This window comes from Papio anubis, chromosome 15 (assembly GCF_008728515.1).
Source record: "Papio anubis isolate 15944 chromosome 15, Panubis1.0, whole genome shotgun sequence".
In the NCBI taxonomy this organism is placed as follows: Eukaryota; Metazoa; Chordata; class Mammalia; order Primates; family Cercopithecidae; genus Papio; species Papio anubis.
This window is the reverse complement of record NC_044990.1, coordinates 88,606,285-88,629,460: the sequence shown is the minus strand read 5'-3', so window position 1 is coordinate 88,629,460 and position 23,176 is coordinate 88,606,285. Positions and strand designations below refer to the sequence as shown.

General features: G+C 49.5%; 1 protein-coding gene across 1 annotated transcript in view; it reads left to right on the top strand.

Moving 5' to 3' along the window:
• RAB20 (RAB20, member RAS oncogene family) overlaps positions 1-21,958 on the top strand; it is a 36,263-nt gene extending 14,305 nt beyond the window's left edge. The window contains exon 2 of the mRNA XM_017951423.2: positions 20,847-21,958. Within this exon, the coding sequence (XP_017806912.1) occupies positions 20,847-21,379 (533 nt within the window). The 3' untranslated portion in view covers positions 21,380-21,958. The remainder of the gene's footprint in view (positions 1-20,846) is intronic.
• Positions 21,959-23,176: the final 1,218 nt, after the last annotated feature.

Here is a 23,176-nt window from a genome sequence, read left to right as displayed (position 1 = left end):
TTCACCATGTTGGCCAGGCTGGTCTTGAACTCCTGACCTCAAGTGATCTGCCCACCTGGGCCTCCCAAAGTGCTGGGATGACAGGCGCGAGCCACCGGACCCGGCCGAATCATGGTGTTTTCTAATCTATCATTCTGCCTTGCATTATTTAAAAATAAAAAAAAATTGTTGGATCAAAAAGATGTAGCATTCTAACTGAAGTTGCCTTGAGGATACAGTGTCTTTTATTTTTGTACTCTGTCGACTAGGTTTCCTATTTATATTTTGAAAGTTCTTGATTTTATTACTAAGAGCCTTCAGGGCCATAAAGAGTTGCTCTGGTGGTAGATACACAGTTATAGAATACCTGCTACAGGAAACTGTTTGTGCCCCAGGTTATATCTGAAATGCTTACCTATATTTGAAAGTAAGTGTTTAGATACAAAGAATAAATGGGACGGCCTATTTGCAATATTGTTGTGTGGGCTGATTAGCCAGCATTAGCCTGTGGGGTCACGCAGTCTTCCCAAAACTGAGGTTCCAGTCTGCAGACTTTGGCCTTATATTATAGCTTTGGCCTTAAATTATAGCCGATGCTTCCGCAACACTTAGTATGTGCCAAAGGCTATGCAAAACGCTTCCCCATTTTAGCTCCTTTAATCCTCTCTGGGACTGTAGTAGGTAGCAAGGTTTTTCTCCAGGAAGTGGTGGAATGGGATCTGATCTGGGCAGACCTGCCCAAGGACTTATGCACTTAATCTCACCACGCCTGCTGTGTCCTTCATAGAAGTGACTTCTGTCCTAAAGTGAGAGTGAAACCGGAAAAGAATTGCTCCAGGTGTGCATTTACTCACACAATGTAATAAATGTACGTCGGGCTACATTCTGTTTTGTGCATGGGGTGCCTGTGAACTAGAAAAGTCCTGCTGCACCCAACGGTGGTAAATGAAAAATAGTTTCAACCTGTGGCCTGTCTCATCACTAACAAGATCAATGTATTCAGATTCCTGTTAACACTTTCCCCAGGTAGAATTACACGCGCTTCATTCACGTAGGAAGCTTGCTGCACCTCGTGTCTGAGATGCGCTTTCTCATTTATGCAGAGCCAGCTGGTTCAGTGTGTTTGAGGCAGGGGTCCGTTCCCTTCCCTGACCTTGGCTGCTCTAGCTCAGGACAGTCTGGTTAGAGGAGGCGCCGTATAGACTGCTGTGATTTGGCACAACAGTCAGCTTCCTGGCCTTGACTGGTGGCATTCCAGGTTTCTGACATATGAGTCCTTGAGAAGGAAGAACACTTTCTATTGTTTGTGGTACAAAAGTTCAGCTTGGCCAGGCATGATGACTCACGCCTGGAATCCCAGCGCTGTGGGAGACTCAGACGGGAGGATCCCTTGAGGCCAGAAGATAGATACCAGCCAAGGCAACATAGCGAGACCCTGTCTCTACTAAAAATTGAAAAAAAATAGCCAGGCATGGTGGTGCATGCCTGTAGCTTCAGCTACTGGGGAGACTGAGGTGGGAGGATCACTTGAATCTGGGAGTTTGAAACTGCAGTGAGCCGTAACTGCACCACTGCACTCCAGCCTGGGCAACAGAGTGAGACCCTGTCTCAAAAACAAATAGACAAACGACCCAAAGAACAAAAAACAGAAGTTCAGCTTGTACTGTTCACAAATGCTCCAGGTCAGTTAAGATTTGTGAGCCTGTGTGTCACCCAATGCCATGGCATGACACACGCTTAGTGGCCCTGTCACACAGACCAAGGGTGGCCTGCAGAGCCGCTGAGTGCATCAATAAAAAATGAGGCATATCTACTTAGAAATGGAAGACTCGTGTAACCGTGCTTCCCTGTGGGTTGGAACTGCCTTTCGGGACGCTACCATCTCATGGCATAACTTGAAATGGCTTACGTTGCCCAAATAGGTGAGTTTGGGGTTGTACCTTTCCCTCACAGCTGTATTTGGCATCAGCAGGTTTTCTTTTTAGATGAATCAGTTGGAGCACTTGTAGAAAACAAGATGAAGATATGATCCTGTCTCTGAGTCTCAGTGACCTCGTCTTAAAACTGTAGTAGTAAACTTTATTTCCAGGGACAGCTTAAATAAGATGACAGATGTACAGGGGCCCAGCATGGTTCTCGGTTCTCAGTAATACAACGTCATCTTCTTTCTCCTGGCACATCGTAGGTTCCCTTAACCTTTGTAAAGGATGATAAGGATTAAATGGCTGAGGCTTTTTCTTTTTTTGGTGCCTGTCTCATGGGGTTTCTCTGCTATGTGAAGGAATCACTTTCAGAATTGTGGATTGGGACGGCTCTGGTTGGACATTGGCGTTTCGTCTGCTTTACTGTATGCTTGGTCCTGGTTTCCGAGTGAAGACTACAGGGTCCACGGTGTTTCTGTGGAGTCAGATCATGAAACAGGAATGTAGCGCTCAGAAGTAAATGCAACATTTTCCCCCACATCAAGGCTCTGTAGTGATTAATTGCTCAATAATAGAGAATGAAGGACTGTAAAGAGGTCCTTAACATTACAGGGTGTATTTTATAGACTCCTATTGTGTCCTTTTCATATGTTGCTTTGTATTTCCTTCTTTTTGAGGGGGAGTGCAGGAATTTTATCATCTTCCTGAGGCGGCACTGATGCACTTCTCTAGACTTGTCCACGCTCTGGGGGGCCGATGTGTCCACCTCAGTCACCACCTCAGCACAAGGAACTTCAAGCTCCTTCTAGTTTTAATATCCTGATGTGTGTAGAGTGAACACTCAGTGAGTGTGAACTTGCTCATTCGTTTATTCAGCACTTTTTGGAGGACTGCCCATAAATCAGACGCTCTGCTAAGCGTGGGCAAGTGGCAGCAGATAGAATACACAGCCCAGCTGGGGAGACGGACCACAGACAAAGAGCATTCACAATACAATTTCTAACACGGGCTGTGATGAAGAGTAGGGGGTGCTAGGATGGGCACTAATTTGGGAGATCTAATTTATTTATTTAATAATTTTTAAGTTTTTGTGAGTACATAGTAGGTGTATATATTTATGGGGTACATGAGATGTGTTGATATAGGCATGCAATGCATGATAATTGCGTTGTGGAAAATGGGGTATCCATCCCTCAAACATTTATCCCTTGTGTTACAAACAACCCAGTTACACTCTTAGGTATTTTTTAATGGAAACTGTGTTAGTCCGTTTTCATGCTGCTGATAAAGACATACCTGAGACTGGGAAGAAAAAGAGGTTTCACTGGACATACAGTTCCACATGGCTGGGGAGGCCTCAGAATCATGGCGGGAGGCAAAAGGCACTTCTTACATGGTGGCGGCAAGAGAAAATGAGGAAGAGGCAAAAGCAGAAACCCCTGATAAAACCATCAGATCTCGTGAGACTTATTCACTACGACGAGAGTAGCGTGGGAAAGATTATGCCCCCATGATTCAATTGCCTCCCCCTAGGTGCCTCCCACAACATGTGGGAATTCTGGGAGATACAATTCAAGTTGAGATTTGAATGGAGACACAGCCAAACCATATCTAAGACCTACCTGAGATTTGAGGGTGTGTGGTGCGTCACTTTCCCTCAGTGAGGCACTTTGCCTGTGTTTCCACTCTCACTGTGGCACTCCTCTCTGGTTCTGCATGTGTCTTCCTAGATGTCACCCTCCACAGGCTCTGGTATTCCTGTTTGTCTATGCCACACGTCTCCATGCCTTCTTGACTTTGAGCTGGTTATGACCTAGGCCTGGCTCCTTCATTGAATGAGTTAAATGAGATCTTTAATGTGTCTTTAGTTTTACATCTGTATTAGAGTCATGATTTTGCCCTTTTTGGAAAATTATTTTTTAACATATGTCAAGGTAGAATTGCTTTAAAATCCCACTCATAGATTCAATGCAATCACTATCATAATTCCAATGGCATTTTTTACAGAAATGGAAAAAAAATTCTAAAATTTATGTGAAACACGAAAGACCCAAAATAGCCAGCAAAATTCTTGCTCAATTTTGAGCAATAATAAAGCTGGCAGCATCACACTGCCTGACTTCAAAATATGCTACAAAGCTATAGTAATCAAAACAGCATGACCCCAGCATGAAAACAGACACATTGACCAATGGAACAGGGTAGAGTGCCCAGAAACAAATCCACATGTTTACTGTCAGTTGATCTTTGACAACGATGCCAAGAACCTTTGGGGAAACGACAGCCTCTTCAATAAATGGTACCAGGGAAACTGGATATCCATATGCACAACAAAACCAGACCCTTGTCTTATACCATATACAAAAATCAGGCTGGGTGCCTGTAATCCCAGCACTTTGGGAGGCTGAGGCAGGTGGATCACTTGAGGTCAGGAGTTTGAGGTTACAGTGAGCCGAGATCACACTACCACACTCCAGCCTGGGTGACAGAGTGAGACTTTGTCTCTAAAATAAAAATTAGAAAAAAGTAAAATGAGCAAAAGTCCTGAACTAAATAGACGTTTCTCAAAAGAAGACATACAAATGGACAACAGGTATAGGAAAAACATGTTCAATATGACTAATCACAGAGAAAGCCAGGTTAGAAGTACAGTGAGCTGTCAGGTCACATCTGTTAGAATAGCTGTCATCAGAAAGGCAAAGGGTAAGTGCTAGTGAGGATGTGGAGAAAAGAGAACCCCTCACGCTGCTGGTGGGAACGTGAATGGGTATGGCATGGTGGAAGACATGATGGTTCCTCAAAAAATTAAAACTAGAACTAACAAATGATCCAGCAGTCCTACTGCTGGGTATCTATCTAGAAGAAAGGAAATCAGTATTTCTCAGAGACATGTGCACTCCCGTGTTCACAGTAGCCAAGATACAGAATCAGCCTAAGCTTCCATTGATGTGCACGGATCAAGAAAATGTGGTAAATATACACCGTGCAGTACTGTTCAAGCTTAAAAAAGGGGGAAATCCTGTGGTTTGTGAACCTGGAGGACATCATGGTAAGTGAAATAAGCCAGATACAGAAAGATGAATACCACGTGGTCTCACTGATGCCTGGCATCTGAACAAGTTGAACTCACTGAGGCAGAGTGGAATGGTGGTTACAAGAGGCTGGCAGGTGGGTGGGGAAAGGGAATTGGGGAGCTTCAGTTCTGCAGGCTGAATCAGTTCTTCAGGTCTAACACAGAGCCCCAGGCAGGTGACTGTAGTTAACAGTACCATGTGATAGGCTTGAAATTGGCTGAGAGTGTGGAGTTGAAATGTTCTCACTGGTCACCCATGGTAACTACGTGCAGTGATAGATGTGTTCATTAGCTTAATAGGGGTAATCATTTCATAATACATCAAAATATCATGTTGTACATCTTAAATATGTACAAATTTTGCTTGTCATTTATACCCCAGTAAAGCTGAGAAGAAAATACAGCAAGTGTTCTGATTAAAAACAACAACAACAACAACAAAAAACAAAACCAACAAACACCTTTATTATTTGGCAGTTCCTTCCCCAGGCTGATTGCACCCTGTTCCTGTTGGTGGTGATCACTGGTTACTGTCTCTGTGGGTGAGCATCTGGGGTCTCTCATTCCAGATGTGTAAAATGTGGACACAGATAGTGGGGAGAAAGAAATGCAACTGTGAGTAGGTGTATGTGTGCATGGCATGTACGTGCATGTGTGTGAGTGTGTGTGTGTCTTGACACTCTGCCTGACCCATGAAGTAAACTCGCAGTCAGCTCTTAGGGAAGTCTGTGGAAGGAACACTGACTTGGTTAAAGGAATCAGATCCAGTTGATTCAGGGACACTGAGGAAGCTGAGCCCCAGGCAGGCGAAGGGCTCTGGCCCAGATAATTCCACTTATACCAAGATTAGGGCAGGCAGTTCCCTGCTAACCTGGCTGCTTGTCCTGGAAAATGAGAAGTCAGAAGGAATGGAGGAAGTTTTACTTTCCAAGTTGACATTGTCACTGGAACTCTTCTGGTGAATCTTGTGTGAATGAGAAGGTAAGAACGAGGTGAGCTTTCAGTGTGGCAGTTGTATTGCTATTGTGCCTGGGCTGATAACAATTTCTGGATTGTTTGAAGACACTTTGTTCCCATTTGCTAAAGCTGTTGCCCTATTGTTTACTTAGCCAGGCACTTTTCTACAGCAGTTGCAAAAGCACATTCTAAACCTAATTAATTCCAAATCTGATTAACTCTGGCCCTACCCTGTGCCACAGCCCCAGGCGGAAGGGATGTTCCTAAGGCCTGGGGGTCAGCTTTCACTGCTTGAGGAATCTGTTGCTGTGCTGCGACCTGCTGTGACCTGTGACCGTGACCAGGTGGACAGTATCAGAGGAAGGCAGGAGAGTGGTGAGGTGTGAAAAGATCAACTGTCAGGTTTTATTTAGAGTGAGGGGTGGTCGACTCTCACCTTGGGTTGATGAGAGGCTGAAGCGTGGCTGTCCCCTCCTCTGCAACGTCCTCAGGCTGGCAGCAGCAGAACCCAGGACCCAACCAGGCCTCCTGAGCCAGATTCTGCACTTTAACCCGATGGCCAGGTGACTCCCATTCCAGGGGCGTAGGCAGCTGCGCAGGGCTTGCTGCAGCCCAGCAGAGACGAGCCCCGTGAGGGTTGGGCAGCGGAGAGCATGCTGTTCCAGCTCCTTGCCGCCTTGCCTTCGTAGACACTATTTTGCATGAGAGAGAGAGATACGTACATATTCCATATATAATGTGGAGGTTTTTATTGTGGTGTAATATACATAACAAAATTTACCATTTTAACTTTTTTTTTTTTTTTTTTTTGAGACGGAGTCTTGCTCTGTCACCCAGGCTGGAGTGCAGTGGCCGGATCTCAGCTCACTGCAAGCTTCACCTCCCGGGCTTACGCCATTCTCCTGCCTCAGCCTCCTGAGTAGCTAGGACTACAGGCGCCCGCCACCTCGCCCGGCTAAGTTTTTGTATTTTTAGTAGAGACGGGGTTTCACTGTGTTAGCCAGGATGGTCTCGATCTCCTGACCTCGTGATCCGCCCGTCTCGGCCTCCCAATTTTTTTTTTTTTTGAGACGGAGTTTCACTCTTGTTGCCCAGGCTGGAGTGCAATGGTGCGATCTCAGCTCACTGCAACCTCCGCCTCCTGGGTTCAAGAGATTCTCTTGCCTCAACCTCCCGAGTAGCTGGGATTAGAGGCACCCACCACTCCGCCTGGCTAATTTTGTATTTTTAGTAGAGACAGGATTTCACCATGTTGGCCAGGCTGGTCTCGAACTTCTGGTCTCAGGTGATCCACCTGCCTCGGCCTCCCAAAGTGCTGGGATTACAGGCGTGAGCCACTGCACCTGGTCTCCCTGTTTAGATTTAAAAAGTTTTCCTAATATGATATTTATAATTAAGTCTTGACTTTGAAACAGGTTAGAACGTGCTTTGAAAAGAGCTGAAATAATTTTAGTTTTACTTTATTTGGAGACGTTAGCAAATACCTGCACGTTTGATAATCTCATTCTAAAAATTCATTGTTACAGGATAACAGAGTATCTATTGAAGGTAAAGGAGATTGGATTAGATATGCTGGCATGTGCCAGTGTCTGTTTTAAAGCTAAATCTGTTATATAAGTGTATTTTTTGGGACTTGCCTGTTTTTGTTAATATCGGAGTATTAAAGAACATCTCTTTGAGTAATTTGGTTTTGTCATTGAACTATTTTTAGTAAATTCATGTCTGAAGAGTGACGTGATTTGAGAACTAAGCATCTTATTGCTTTACATTAGTCATTTTTCCAGAAGCCAAGTAATGAGCCACAGGTTTGGAACTACTTTATCTGCAGGTAGTGATTTGAGTGGTTCATATGGCCTAGGACTCTTGCTTTGTTTTTAGTTTATCCTTCAAATCATTGAGCAGAGACAACAGAAATGACACATGCAGGTTTGGGTAAAAATGCATTGATGTGGCCAGGCGCAGGTGCTTGATTGAGCCGCTCGTTATGTCTAGGAGATGGTGTTGGTCCCACCCTGAGGTTGGTCTGTCCATGATGAGACATTTTCCTCTTCATGAGTTTAGTGGCAGCTTCCTCTTCAAGGCGCGGACAATTGATGGCTTCTTTGGCTGGACAAATCATTCGTTTTTCTTTGATAACTTTTTCAGTCGTTACCGCCTCTTTCTTCTCATATTTCTGAAGAAGGACAGTGAACTGGACAACTTCTTGTTGTGTAAATTGGGTCAGAGGGCATTGCTTATTCTTATACTAGTGGCATTCGGTTGATGTAAAGCAGTGAAGCGGCCAGGCGTGGTCGCTCACGCCTGTAATCCCAGCACTTTGGGAGGCCGATGTGGGAGGACTGCTTGAGCACTGGAGTTCCAGACCAGCCTGGGCAATAATAGTGAGACCCCATCTGTACCAAAAAAAGTAAAAATAAAAATTACCCAGGTGTAGTGGCGCCAGCCTGTAGTCCCAGCTACTTGGGAGTCTAAGCAGAGGATTGAACCTGGGAGGTCACAGCTGCAATGAGCTACGATTGCACCACTGCACTCCAGCCTGGGTGACAGAGCGAGACCCTGTCTCAAAAAAAAAAAAAAAAAGTACAAGTAAAATAAACATAAAAACAACCCCCCACCCCGAAAAAAAAAAGCCATTTTAGATATTCCTGTGCATGTGATTTCTGTGAGCTGTAACTTGTTTCCGGAAGCGAGCAGTTCTGCTGACGGTCCTGGAGGTGACCCTGCCTCCTCCTCTCAGCTTTAGTTGTCTGAGTTCAGTGTTCTCTGGCTCATCCTCACTGACTTCTCCTTTAGTGGAGTTCACTGAAGTTCATCATCATCTTGATTTTCCCCCGCTTTCCTCGGGGAGAGGAAGTGGGGAGGCAACGGAAGCAGAAGCTTCTCTTGGCTGCCTGACTCTCACATGGACCTTGGTGAGAGGAGACGTCATTCTTCCTGACTTTCGGTGCCTGTCTAGGGGGAGGCCATCCACCTGCCGCCCAGTTCATGCTTTAGTAGGGGTCTGAGTCACCAAGCCCCACAAAGTGGGGGGCTTCAAACAGCAGAAGCTCATCCTCTCCCCATCCTGGAGGTGGGGTCTGAACTGGCATCAGCAGGGCCGTGCGCCTCGGGAGGCTCCAGGGAGAGGCTGTCCCCGCCACTCTGCAGCTCCTGACCCGTGCTGGCCATCCTTGCCTGCGGAGCTGTGGCTCTCATCTCTGCCTCTGTTTCCCTGTGGTCTCCTCCCTGGGGGTCAGCCTTCACATCATCTTCGCCCGTGTGTCTCTGTGTGTCTTCTCTAATAAGGACACCAGTTAGATTATTGGATGAAGGGTCTGCCATACTCCATGGGGTCACATTTTAGCTAATCACTTCTGCAAAGACCCTGTTTCCAAATGAGGCCACATTCACGGGCCTTCATCAGAGATGAAGACTTGAACATATATTTTTTGAACCCATAGTAATACATTTATGATTTCATTTTTAAACAGAAAGTGGTGTTTCCTGCCCTCTGGCTCACCTTCAAGGAGAGAAATGAAATCCATTTCTGTGTTCGAAGGTCCTGCACGGCTTCAAACAGGACCCGGAGCCTCGGGCACTGCTGCTGGGCTGAGAGCTTGGTGTGGTCCATGGGCGCTTAGCAGCGCGGGTCCAGCCCCTGCGTGGAAGGCCTGGGCCCGGCGTGCGGGTGCGTGCGGTGCTTCACGGCTGCCTGTGAAAAGTTAGTCACTCCACGGGCGTTTTGTGGAAGGGCCCAAGCCGTGAAGCACTCAGAGCAGGCAGGAGGAGGAGAGGTGGAATCTAGAGAGTGGGCTCCAATCCCGCCAACAGAGTCTCTGAGCCTCGACTTGCTGATCTGTGAAAATAGCAAACAGAGACTTCCCAGGGTGATCTGAGGATCCACGAAGACGTGACCCACGCAGTGGTTGTATGAATTAGCCCCGTGCGTTATTTATTCATTTCTGTAACTTCACGTCTCCGTCATGCCTGTTCCGAGTAGCCCGTGAGTGTCTGCTGTGGTCCAGGAGCTGTACCTGGCGTTCGGGGGGTGGGTTCCGGTCGGGGTCTCCGGCTCTGAGCAGAGTCTGCTCTGTGCTGTCCAGCATGGTAGCCACTGGCCACACGTGGCTTGGACTTAGAGATGTGGCTAGTTCTAGGTGAGATGTGTGCTTTTCACAACGAGGAAGAATTCTGAATTTAAATTCCTCATTACATTCTCCGTCTCCCTGCCAGTAAAAGATGTGCCTGGGCCGGGCACGGTGGCTCAGGCCTGTAATCCCAGCCCTTTAGAAGGGTGAAGCGGGTGGATCACTTGAGCTCAGGAGTTTGAGACCAGGCTGGGCAACTTAGTGAGACTGCATCTCTACTAAAAATTAAAAAATTAGCCAGGTGTGGTGGTACATGCCTGTAGTCCCAGCTGCTTGGGGGGCTGAGGTGGGAGGATTGCTCGAGCCCAGGAGGATGAGGTTGCAGTGAGCCATGATTGTGCCGCTGCACTCCAGCCTGGGTGACAGAGCGAGACCCTGTCTCTATTTAAAAAAAAAAAAAAAAAAAAGATGTTGCTGGATATGTCTTCTGCTGTTCGTTTTGGAAATCACATTTTTCCAATTTTACTGTGTCGTTGAACAGCTGGCAGGAGAGGACTTGTGCATTTATGGTGAGGTCCGGTTTTGTGGAGCTCACACTCTTTTTGAAACCTGCTAGGAAGTCCCCCGGGGTGCACAGTAGGCGAGGTTCCTATTGGATCAGCATTTAGAAAGATAACTGCCCGGGCAAGGAACCCTCAATGAAGAAGTGGCCAGTTTGGGTCAAAGTGATCCTTGCAGTTTTCTGAAAAGTCCCTCTCATGCCACTTCCCCTGCCCTGGACATTTGGCTGAGGGGCAAGGCAGGCATCAGGGCGTGGTCGGCACCCTTGGCCGGCACAGCCGTACATCGTGGTGGCAGCACCTCTTTGCTTGTGGGGGGCTTGGCCTTAGGAGACAGCCTGAGAAGCGGGGAGCTGCATGGGCCTCTCTGGAGAGCCTCAGCTTTGCAGACAGCCTCCATCCCAGGGAAGCAGGTGAGCAGTCCACGTGAGTAAGGCAGCCAGGCTTCCCCAGAGAAACAGACCCAACAGGGTGTGTGTGAGCTCAGGCAAGGTTGCTGTGTCGCTGTCTGGGGGCTGAATTCCTTCCTCTCTGGAAGAGCTCAGTCTTTGCTTCTCGGGCCATCAGCTGATTAGACACGGCCCACCACATCACAGAGGGCCGTCTGCTCTCTCACGTCCACTGATGGAAATGCTGATCCCACCTAAAAAACACCTTCCCGGCCATGTCCAGGCTAGTGCAGGACCAAACTGCTGGGCACCGGGGCCCAAACACATACAGTTCCCCATCACGGTGGGTGGAGACTGGCAGGCCCGTTGGCTCTCTGGAGGCGCTGGTGCATGTGCGTTCTTGGGGGAGGGCCTGCCCACTGCATGGCGCCTCTGCCTGCTGGCTCTCCACTTTCCACGTACTGGCGGGGACAGGTGTGTCCAACCAGGCCCTGTGCTGGCTCCAGGCAGCCCAGCTCCATTCATGCACCTGGGGACTCTCGTGGGCCCTCCTTATTGCACTAAAATCAACAAGCAGTTGAATACAGTGTTGGTTATAGTAATCAATTATTCTTTTCTAATGCTTCTGAGGGGATGGTTACTTCCATATCCCATTCTCTCTTTTTGAGGTAGGGTCTTGCTCTGCTGCCCAGGCTAGAGTGCAGTGGCACTATCACAGCTCACTGCAGCCTCAGCCTTCTGGGCTTAAGCAATCCTCCTGCCTCGGCCTCCCTGAGTAGCTGGGACTACAGGCACATACCACCATACCCAGCTAATTTAAAAAATTTTTTTGTAGAGACAGGGACTCACTGTGTCGCCCAGGCTGGTCTCTAAAACTCAGGGACTCAAGGGGTCCTCCCACCTTGGCCTTCTGAAGTGCTAGGATTACAGGTATGAACCACTGTGCCTGGCCTCAACACACCGTTATTTAACCAAGTTCACTATCAGATAGTTTAAAACAACAAGCCTAGAGGGAATGTAGATCATGCCTGTGGAGATGGTCCCATGACTCTAAACTTTAGCCAAAACTCATCAACTTTACAAAATAGAACTAAAATAACCTTTTGGCTCATGTTTGTGGATGCAACCTGCAAACACGCGAAAAAACATGTATTTTTGAACAATCTCTGATGAGAAGTACATCACAGCTGCTCTAGGCTGTGCTGCTGCTGGTGCCATTGCTGGAGTTGCTTATTTTGCTCCCATCTCTGGTCTGAAAGGAAAAGATTCACTTTTCCTTTCCTCAGGCTGTCACATTGATGTTTTGTGAGCTCCCTGTCAGGGGGCTGTCCGATCTGGCAAGGCAGAGAACTCATCTTAAAAGTTTCTGTTCTCTGCTGGGCACAGTGGCTCATGCCTGTGACCCCAGCACTTTGGGAGGCCAAGTTGAGAATATAGCATGAGCCCAGGAGGTCAAGATTAGCCTGAGCAGCATAGTAAGTCCCCATCTCTACACAAACATAAAACAAATTAGCTGGGTGTCGTGGTATGCACCTGTGGTCCCAGCTACTCGGGAGGCTGAGGTGGGAGGAACACTTGAGCCCAGAAGACGGAGGCTGCATTGAGCCATGATTGTACCACTGCACTTCAGCCTGGGTGACAGAGCAAGACTCTGTCTCAAAAAAATAATAATTAAATAAAATAGGCCGGGCGCAGTGACTCACGCCTGTAATCCCAGCATTTTGGGAGGCCAAGGTGGGTGGATCACTTGAGGTCAGGAGTTTGAGACCAGCCTGGCCAACATGGTGAAACCCTGTCCCTACTAATAATACAAAAATTAGCTGGGCGTGGTGGTGTGTGCCTGTAATCCTAGCTGCTAGGGAGGCTTAGGCGGGAGAATTGCTTGAACCCGGGAGGTGGAGTTTGCAGTGAGATCGCATCACTGCACTCCAGCCTGGGCAACAGAGGAAGACTCTGTCTAAAAAAAAAAAAAAAAAAAAAAAAGGTAAATAAATAAATAATAAAAGTTCTGTTGTCTCAGTGTTTGCATTTCCTGGTAGGGCTCACTTTTCAATGAATTGGAATACCAAGCTTTCTAATTCTTACATTTCAATAGCTGCCCTTTGATTTCCCACTTGCACTGGCTAAATTGCTGATTTTCACTCCTGGTGCACGTGGTACTCACCTGGGGAGCTTTTAAAGCTGATACCAATGCCAGCCCCGCTTCTGATCCTGGCAGCTGGGTCAGGGTCTGAGCATCAGCATATTTTAAGTCTCCCCACCCCATGCTTAAGATGTGAGCCAAGGGTGTCTGTGGCTTCTGATGGCTGTCTCAATCCACTCTCTTATTTACACCATTAGTAAAAGCGACACAACCCTTGGGGTAGAAGCGTGGCTGTGTTTGGCTTTGGGAAGGCTGAAGAGTGAAATGGAAAGCACTTGCGCAGTTTTCAGTTCCCCAACAGCGGATCGGGATTACTGTGGCTGCTGACTTCCCTTCCTCTTGTGCCTGAACCCTGGGCCATGTCCGCTCCACTGATCTGGCAACATCCGGAGCACCCTCAGGACCAGAGAGAAGGTCATCATCTGAGAATAAGAAATGTAGAAGACTGGTACACTGCAAACGTGCCCAGTCCGCCCCAGGAGGTAGTGTGTAAATGGAGGGATGACGAGACCCGGGACATGGGCAGCCCTGGGATGGTGGCGTCCATCCTTAGGTTTGGGAAGAATCTCACGATTTATGGAACAAACATTTCTATTATAGGGCCTAATATGCTGGGCACAGCTCCAGGCAGTTTACCTGTGTGCAGATTCTGGTTTCTCAGCCACCCTTTGGCAGGTGCGACCCACAGTTTAGTGACGGGGAAACTGAGGTACCGCTTGTCTAAGTGACTTGCCCAAGGTCATGTGGTGAGGATTTGAATGTAGTCTGTCTCTAGAGTGGGGGCTCTTTACTGAAATGCTCTGCGGTTCCTGCGCAGTGAATTAGCCGGCACTTCCAGGATAGTTCTCTGCGTAAAATGTGGCGCTCCCGGGAAGGCGGCTGCGCTCTGCAAATGCCTGTGCTCTGTGGGATCACAGGGTGGAACGAGGCTTTTCTCCTGCCAGGCAGCCCACCTTCCTCTGCTTCCAGGGGTGGTTAGACCAGACTCCCTGGGGTGCCTGTTGCCAGTGTGCTTGTCAGGGCTCCACCCTTCCTGTGTCCGTTGCCTATTTCCTTCTCCATCTGTGCCTCAGTTTCTCCTGTGAAACGTGGGAAGGGGAAGCCTGCATGAGCATAATAAACCCTGAGGACTCACACTGTGCTGGCCATGCTTCTTCCCATCGCTGATGCAGCGCTTCCTGTCCTTGATACGGGGATGGGATCGTGGAAGTTAACAGCTCATTCCCTGCTATAAATTACCAAGTCCTGCTCTGGCTTCCATTTCTCTTGTTTAGACAGAACGTAAACCTCATAAAGTGAGTGGAATTAGCTCTTTAGGTGAACAGACACAATTGTGTTTTTAGATCTGTAAATTCCAGAAACAAACCTGGTGGGACCTGCCTCCCCAGGGCCTGTGTCTGTGTAGAGGTGGGGCAAGTGGGACCTGCCTCCCCAGGGCCCTGTCTGCAGTGGGGAGGGCGTCTTCAACTCTGGCCGCTCTGGACTCACCAGTTAAAGTCCTGGTCAGTTTTGCTGCGTTGCAATAGTCTGTCTAACAGTGTGGCTGATCAGACACTGGAGGCGTTATTACAGATTCAGGCTTCCCTCACCACCAGGGGTAACTGACGTCTTCGCCTGTATGTGCTGGTGACATAAAGCTTAGCAGATCACTTATGGATTTGCTACATAGACGAGTAATAATTCCTGCACAAGTCGAACCTAGAGCCCCAGGCTCCTGTCACTCACCCTCTTCCCATCTGCTTGGCCCGAAGACAGCCCAGGCTAAAAGGCGGGAGAGTCTGGCGGAAGGCTGGGCTCCCTCCTTGGGCTCAAACCCCTGCCCCCAGCCCTGATGATGTGCTGCAGCAGCAGGCCGGTGTTGGTAGTGGCCACGCAGGCTCGGCAGCCTGGCTCCGTTCACCAGACCAGGGTTGGCAGCTCACTGATCCTTGGCTGCACTGGTTGAATTTGAACCCATTTGTGATTTTTCTCTTTTGCCCTGTTTCTGGGGCAGCCTGAGGCTCTGGCATCCCCAGAATTGGATGTGAGGCGGTTTATTTCTCCAGGAAAGTCCAAGTAAACTATCAGAATTCTTAGCGCTTTGGCTTCAGGATTGGTACTGAGGGACTCCAGTCTGGGGGAGAAGGCAAGAGAGAAAGAGATGCCTGATCCTGTTTCCAGGGAGAGGGACTTTGAAGTAGCCAGTTTAAGCCCATACTTGTAGACAGGAAATCAACACTCTGAGAGATACAGGGGCTGACATATGTATGGGGTGGGCAGCAGGGGCTGACGGCCCGGCTCAGAGCACGTTCACAAACTACCAGAAAACACATGAGGGTCCTTGGATTCAAATACACTGTAAATCCGTCAAAGCCAAGTGCAAAAGGTCAGGTTGTAGTGACACCATCTTATCTTCATTGTCTTATGTTCACTGTCATGCCTTAAATACCAGAGCCCCTACTCAAATTCAATTAGGATTAAATTCAGAACTTCTGTTCCCTGCGGGACTGGCCCTTCTTGGTGTGGACAATGCGCTCATTGACAGCAGCCTGAATATTGCATTAGCAATCCTAAAAGCTATACATTATCTCCAAAGCAGTATTTTAGAATTTCAGATATGAAAACTGCTTGCTTGTAAATTCTTTAGCTGGGGCAACTGCATTTAATTGTTTTGCATTCATTAATGGGGAGATAACAGATTATAGAGTTCAAGCAACAATTCTTACTTTTTTCTGGCTAGCATTTGTGATTCTTCAGTGGCCACTTCCTTTCATTACTAAGATCTTTCCTTTTGTATTATTATTTCTTTTTTTAGTTTCTTAAAGGTGAAGCAGACATTTTTATGCAGAATGAAAAACTATTTTCGGCATAGGGATCAACAGTTCTCCCTTTGGCCCTAGTGAACTATGTAACAGAGACTTGAAAAAAATTCTTCTGGGGTAGCTGGAATGTCCCTTACTCCGCGTTCCCATAGTCAAACTCTTGTGAAATCTGGTAGGTAGAAGCTGATGACATTTTTAGCTCACGTAAAGACCTCGTGATGCCTGGACTGTTATCTATGGGATTAGTGTGCCTGAAACAAAAGTCTTAGTACTGTGGCAATTATGGAGAAGCATTTTTCTTTCTTTTCTGTTTTTTTTTGTTGTTGTTGTTTTTTTTTAGATGGAGTTTCACTCTTGTTGTCCAGGCTGGAGTGCAGTGGCGCTATCTCAGCTCACCGCAACCTCTGCCTCCCAGGTTCAAGCAATTCTCCTGCCTCAGCCTCCCGAGTAGCTGGGATTACAAGCATGCATCACCACGCCCCGCTAATTTTGTATTTTTAGGAGAGACGGGGTTTCTCCATGTTGGTCAGGCTGGTATCAAACTCCCGACCTCAGGTGATCCACCTGCCCTGGCGTCCCAAAGTGCTGGGATTACGGGCATGAGTCTCTGCCCCCGGCCTTTTTCTTCTTTATTATTACCATTTAAAATTTATTTTAGCCGGGCGCGGTGGCTCAAGCCTGTAATCCCAGCACTTTGGGAGGCCGAGGCGGGTGGATCACGAGGTCAGAAGATCGAGACCATCCTGGCTAACACGGTGAAACCCCGTCTCTACTAAAAATACAAAAAATTAGCCGGGCGTGGTGGCGGGCGCCTGTAGTCCCAGCTACTCGGAGGCTGAGGCGGGAGAATGGCGTGAACTCAGGAGGCGGAGCTTGCAGTGAGCCGAGATCGCGCCACCGCACTCCAGCCTGGGAGACACAGCGAGACTCCGTCTCAAAAAAAAATAAAATAAATAAAATAAAATAAAATAAAATAAAATAAAATAAAATTTATTTTAGAGATGGGGTCTCACTCTGTTGCTCAGGCTGGAGTGCAGTGGCATGATCGTAGCTCACTGCAGCCTCAAACTCCTTGGCTTAAATGATCTTCCCTCCTCAGCCTCCCGAGTAGCTGGGAGTACAGGCATGTGTCCCCATGCCTGGTTAATTAAAAAAAAAAAAGAATATATATATACCTATATATATACACACACACACACACACACATATATACATAAATTATATATATATATATATATAGAGAGAGAGAGAGAGAGAGAGAGAGATAAGAGCCTTGCTGTGTTGCCCAAGCTGGTCTCCAACTCCTGGCTTCAAGTAATCCTCCTGCCCTAGCCTTTTCTTTTTTAAGCTAATGCCTGCTATATTGGGGTTTAAAGGCTCTTGATCATCATCTTCTGTAGTGGGAGAATGACTGGATCTGGGGGACACTATTTGGTTTCTGCCTGCTGGGGTCCAGGCCAGCTTGACCGGAAACGGACTGACTTCTCAGTCTGAAGCTGACCCCGGTAGGCATGCGGAAGGGAGGAATGTTGCCCTTCAGGTGCTGAATTCCAGTGCACAAGCTGCTTGCCAACAGGGTGGCTCTGTCGCCCAAACCACAGCATTCCCAGGCTGGCTTTTCCCAGAAGAGGGAGGTGACCCGGCTAGCTCTGGCACTTTGACCCTCAGACTGGCAGCAGGGCACATTCTTCTGCCTCCTACCAGAGCTGGTCTGGGCTCAGCTCCCAGCTCACTTTCCCTCCCATCCCCGAAGGGCCCACTGTCGGCTTTGCTGAAGGGGAGCTGGAACCCACGCTCGGGGCCTGGGAGACCACAGTGGTCAGTAGTCAGGTCCGTCTCGCTCTTCTCGCAGGACATGAGTGTGTGTCTCTGTGGGATCCTCTCCCCAGGGTTGCCCAAAGGGTGACCAGCCTGCCTCAAAATTCAGGCAGCATCGCCTAGCAAGGTTTGAGGACTTGGTGTCATCAGAATGTGGCCATTTCAGGAGACTGGGGATGGAAATGGGATGAAATTGGGTTGTGTTTCTTGGCTATTTGGCTCTGAGCGGTGGTTTATTGGCAAAGGACAGTCTGCCTTAGGGAGCCACATATGTGCAGGTGTTGTGCATTCAGTCCATGCTCCAAAGCCCCACAGACCAAGCGTCCTTAACTTCATTTGTGTCAAGATCCCCTCGGCCCCTGAGGCATATGAGCCAAGGACCCCTTCTCAGAACACTGTGCCCAAGTACGTGTAGTCACATACAAAGGTAACCAGCTGTCCTTAAGTACAGCCATCCAGAGCCTTTTAAAATTACGATTGGTATGTGGTCCATGGTCCACATATTAATGAATGAAGGCGTGGCAGGCCTGAAGGGTCGTCGGCATCGCACTGGAGTGTCTGAGGCGGCTGGCATGCGGATGGAGGCACCTGCTGGCCTTGTTGGTGATGAGTGCCCCTTACCGCCATTTCTGCAGTTTGCTGCCAATATTTACAGTGGAAGGAAGTGGTAAATTTCAGGTAGAGCGTGGTGAAAACAAAGATGACATTTTCTCCCACATTCAAGGTCATGGACCCTATGAATTTGGTTTATGACTCCAGTGGTTAAGAGCCCTTGCTACTGGTCGACGCTGTCCACACACTCAGGGGAAGTTGCCCTCAGAGTGACATGGGACTTCTATAATTTAGAAGCTGCCGATGATGGGCCACTGTTGCATTTTGGTTTGCCTAAATGTGATCTTTAGAACATTTTGAATTAGTTTTGAATGCTTAAAACTTGGGAGATTAAAATCTACATTGTTAGCTTCTTTTTAAAAAATCAAAATCAGGCTTACTTTTCCCAGGGAAGGGATTGGAATGGGGCCTGGACACTCCCTGGGTGCCACCTCTCTCTGTGCCAGCGCCCCAGCAGCCTCATCCTTGTTCAGAGGCACTTGACCTTGCGTTCTGAGCTTGAGAGTGGAAGCCAGTGCTGTTGTCAGTCGTTCCCAGCTCTCCCTCCTCTTGGTCTAAGGGCACGGCCCGGGAGGCCACACATGCCCCAGGGAGGAGGGGAGGAGCTGGCCTGCAGCTTCCAGGCCTGTCTGCAGAGGCTCCTTGGGATGGTGTCTGAGCACAGGTCTCAGTCTCATTCCTCTTCGAAAGTGTGCCCCTGGCAGGTGTGGTGGGGAGCAGGTGCTTTGTGGTTGGAAGATCTCACTTAGGGTTTGCTCGTTGGTGATTGAAACAGATTCATCACCAGGAGTGCCTGTGAAGCCCCTTTCTGCCAGCAGGGAGGGCCCATGCCACGCACACCCTGCTCAGTCCGCGAGAGGCAGGTGGGGGCCATGGTGCATGCTGCCGCCTCTCCCACAGCTGCTTCCTGAGAGCTCATCGCCCCAACCTGAGAGCTCATCGCCCCAACGCGGCAGATGTGCCCAACAATGAAAAGCATGCCGAGGCCTGGAGGACATACCAGCAGGCGTGCTCGTCTGGGCCCTCCCTGCTGGGGGCTGTCACCTGCTGTGTGCACTGCACCTATCCCAGGAACACCTGCCTTGGCCAGATCTGCTCCCCTTGTGGGAGTCTGTCCTCCAAATCTGAGTATGCAGGAAGCTTGTGCTACAGGCAGGAGTGTAGAATTCTGCCAGAAAGTTCCTGGGTAGCCCTTGAGTGGACTGGCAAGGAGCTGCCTGCCGGTGGGGAGGTGAGCAGGCCCCCTTGGGGATCTGCGCACTGCTGGTGGGATAGAAAGGTGGCCCTGGGGCAGATGTCGGGAACAGGACACTATGGATGTGCAGGTGTTACCTGTGGGGAGTGTATTCTGACCCGGGTTGGTTTGGTTAGATGATTGCATTGTAAAAGTACACAGAGACCAGGACCTTTTCATCCCCCTTTTTAGCCATCAATTTGGGGGCCTCTGCATTTATATACAGGGTGGTGGCGGGTGTTCCAGTGCCCTGGCCCAGCCTCCCTCGAGCACTGCTGTGCCTGACTCCCCCACACTTCAGTCTCCTCGTGGAAGGCGTGTGTGCCCTCACCGACCTTGTGAGGCTGAAGTGCTGGGGGCACGGGGAGAGCGGAGGCCCACACTCCAGGCACTGCAGGGTGTGTGCCAGCTGGTCTTGTTCCCTGCCAGACCCAGCGACAGACAGCACCTTGTCAGCAGCCAATGTGTTGGCGTTGAGCCGTGTCCCGAGGGTTTGATCTCGACCTGGAAATGTTTTGGGAGCAGGCTCCCAACTTGCCTGCAATTGCGCGCACCTCTGTCTGTTTTAAAGCCTGGAGGGCAGGTGGGGCTGCGGCACCCGCAAGAAGTGCAAACGCTGAGGCCTGGCTCCTCAGGGATTCAGATTCCAGTGAGGGAGAGAAGATGTCCACTGTGTCCTAAAAATACTGTGAACACTGCAAGGTGCTGTGTGATTCTGGCAGGTAAGTGCAGGTGTGGTTTACAACCCCTGTTGCGAACTCAGAAGCTCTCCCCGCAGCGCCTCCTGGGCAGGGCAGCACGGGGCAGCTGGCAGCACCCACGGGCTGTAGGAGGAGGAGGGTGAAGGGACATGAGCACACTTAGCTTCCAGAGCCTGCGTTCCTGAGTCAGCTTCTATCTCAGCAAGGGCCTTGGCCGTCGCTGCCTTTTTCTGGATATCGGTTCTTGATTCCTTCCATCTCCAGCCACGGCTGGGGCCATGGCTCCATTGGAGTTGGTGCTTGAAGGCAGGGAGGGCTGTGTGAATGCCTGAGGCCTGTTCTTCCTGAACATTCTTAGATTCGATTTCCCATCTACTCTGGGCACCCAACAGCTTGTTTTCTCGAGGGGCTTCCTGCTCTGGGGATGGTGCCCATGGGTGGCATGTTCTCCATCAACTATGTTTAAGCGTTTCATCCTGTATGTATTGCCCTAAAAATAAACATCCCTGTGGGACGCTCCCTTGCAGTGTGGCTGGTGGCTGTGTTCTGAGATGAGAGATAACCAGTCTTTCTGTCTCTTCTCCCACCAGGGCGGGAGCAGTTCCATGGTCTGGGCTCCATGTACTGCCGGGGGGCAGCCGCCATCATCCTCACCTATGATGTGAATCACCCGCAGAGCCTGGTGGAGCTGGAGGACCGGTTCCTGGGCCTGACAGACACGGCCAGCAAAGACTGCCTCTTCGCCATCGTGGGGAACAAAGTGGACCTCACTGAGGAGGGGGCCTTGGCGGGCCAGGAGAAGGAAAAGTGCAGTCCAGATACGGATGCCGGGGACTGTGTCTCCCCCAGGGTGCCTAAGCAGGTGCAGCTGGAGGACGCCGTGGCCCTTTATAAAAAGATCCTCAAGTACAAGATGCTGGATGAGCAGGACGTGCCGGCCGCTGAGCAGATGTGCTTTGAGACCAGCGCCAAGACCGGCTACAATGTGGACCTCCTGTTTGAGACCCTGTTTGACCTGGTGGTGCCAATGATCTTACAGCAGAGAGCCGAGAGGCCGTCACACACAGTGGATATATCCAGTCAGAAGCCGCCCAAGAGGACCAGATCTGGGTGTTGTGCCTGACTTTCGAGGGCCTCCTGGACTCAGACTGTGCATGTGGGAAGGGGTCTGACCAGGCAAGCTGTGATCTGAAAGGAGCAAGGAACACCAAGGAATTATTTTTCCAGAGGGACACACGCAGCAGAATGTGGGAGTGGAAGCGATGGCTGGCTATGAAGAGGAGGGCAATGTGCGTGGTCTCCTCAGTCTCTGTCAGAGGGGTGGGGAGGTGGGGAAACAGGAATCTTCTGCAAAGCCCAATCTGCAGAGTCGAGAGCCCTGGCACTCTCTGCCTCACTGCCCGGCACTGGTCCTTTGCAGCCAGCCTGCGACGGCCCCTCACCCTTGCACAGGCAGAAACCTGCGTCTGCACCTGCACCTCTGACCCTTTCGGCACCCTGGGTTGTTACCACGTCCTGCAGCTTCGACATTTCTTGTTCCCAAGCGTTTCTCTTCACTGTGAGTTGTCTTTGGTCCTCCCACTTGGTACTTGATAATCCTGACTCTAGACATGCTCATTTGTACAAAATCAGGAATAACTGTTTTTATACTGATTGCAGCAATGTGGGTTTCATGTATTATTAAAGAGGATTTTGGGAAACACTTGGGTATTGAGACTGAACTGACTTCATTTGCACCCCCAGTCCCAGGGACTCTTTGTGGGGTAGGGTGGGGGGCGCTGGGGAGATGGCTGCGAACTTGGGATACGTCTCTCTTTCTGCGGAAGCTGTGTGAAATCCTTACCGATTGCAGAATATTTAGATTGGCCCATCTGCCTAGTTTTCTTGATGACTTGAATTCCAATAATAGTAGCAAAGCTAAAAGCTCTGGTTCTGCTGAAGTGTGGGGCACCCGAGCACCCAGGTCTCTGAATCAGAAACCCCCCTCGGGTCTGCTGCTGCTGGCCATGGGGTGGCTACTTTATTGGAAGATGCCAGACAGAGACGCCGGGAGACAGTAGATTTGTTTTCCCAGAAATGTGACTGAACGAAAGCAGGCCGGGGTCGGGGCTCTGTGTTGGGAGGCAACATGGGGTGGATGGCACTGGGCAGCGGGTTTCATGAGTGCTGTTTTTCTTTCTCCCTTCCCTCCCTTCCCTCCCCTCCCTCCCTTCCCTCCCCTCCCTCCCCTCCCTCCCCTCCCTCCCTTCCTCCCTTCCTCCCTCTCTTCCTCCCTTCCTCCCTCCCTTCCTTCCTTCCTTCCCTCTCTCTCTTGCTTTCTTTTCTTCTTTTTTTTTTGTGATAGGGTCTTGCTCTGTCACCAGGCTGGAGTGCCATGGCGTGATCTTTCACTGCGGCCTGTACCTCCGGGGTTCAAGCAATTCTCCCACCTCAGCCTCCCAAGTAGCTGGGATTACAGGCATGCGCCTCCATGTCCCAGTAAATTTTTTTTTTTTTGTAGAGATGGGGTTTTGCCATGTTGCCCAGGCTGGTCTCAAATCCTTGAACTCAAGCGATCCTCCCGACTCAGCCTCCCAACATGCTGGGATTACAGGGGTGCTTTGTTTTCTGGGGAGCTGTTCCTAATTTGCTGAAGGCCTGTGCTCTCCGGTTTCTGGGCTGCTGCAGGCCTAACTTCTCTGCTCCTGTGGAGTGAGTGCTTTTCAGGCAAGGAAGGGAGCTTGGACCCCAGGAGGAAGCACTGAGGCAACCCCTGCGATTGCAGGTCCTCAGCCCCGCTGAGATGCGGTTTCAGATTTAAAACTTCAGTTTCGCAATAGCAGCCCATTGAGAAGTGAACACAGGTCAGCCTGACTCATGACTTTTTATTGACTTGGCTGAATATACCACTTACGGACAGAAGTTATATTCATTTTCTATA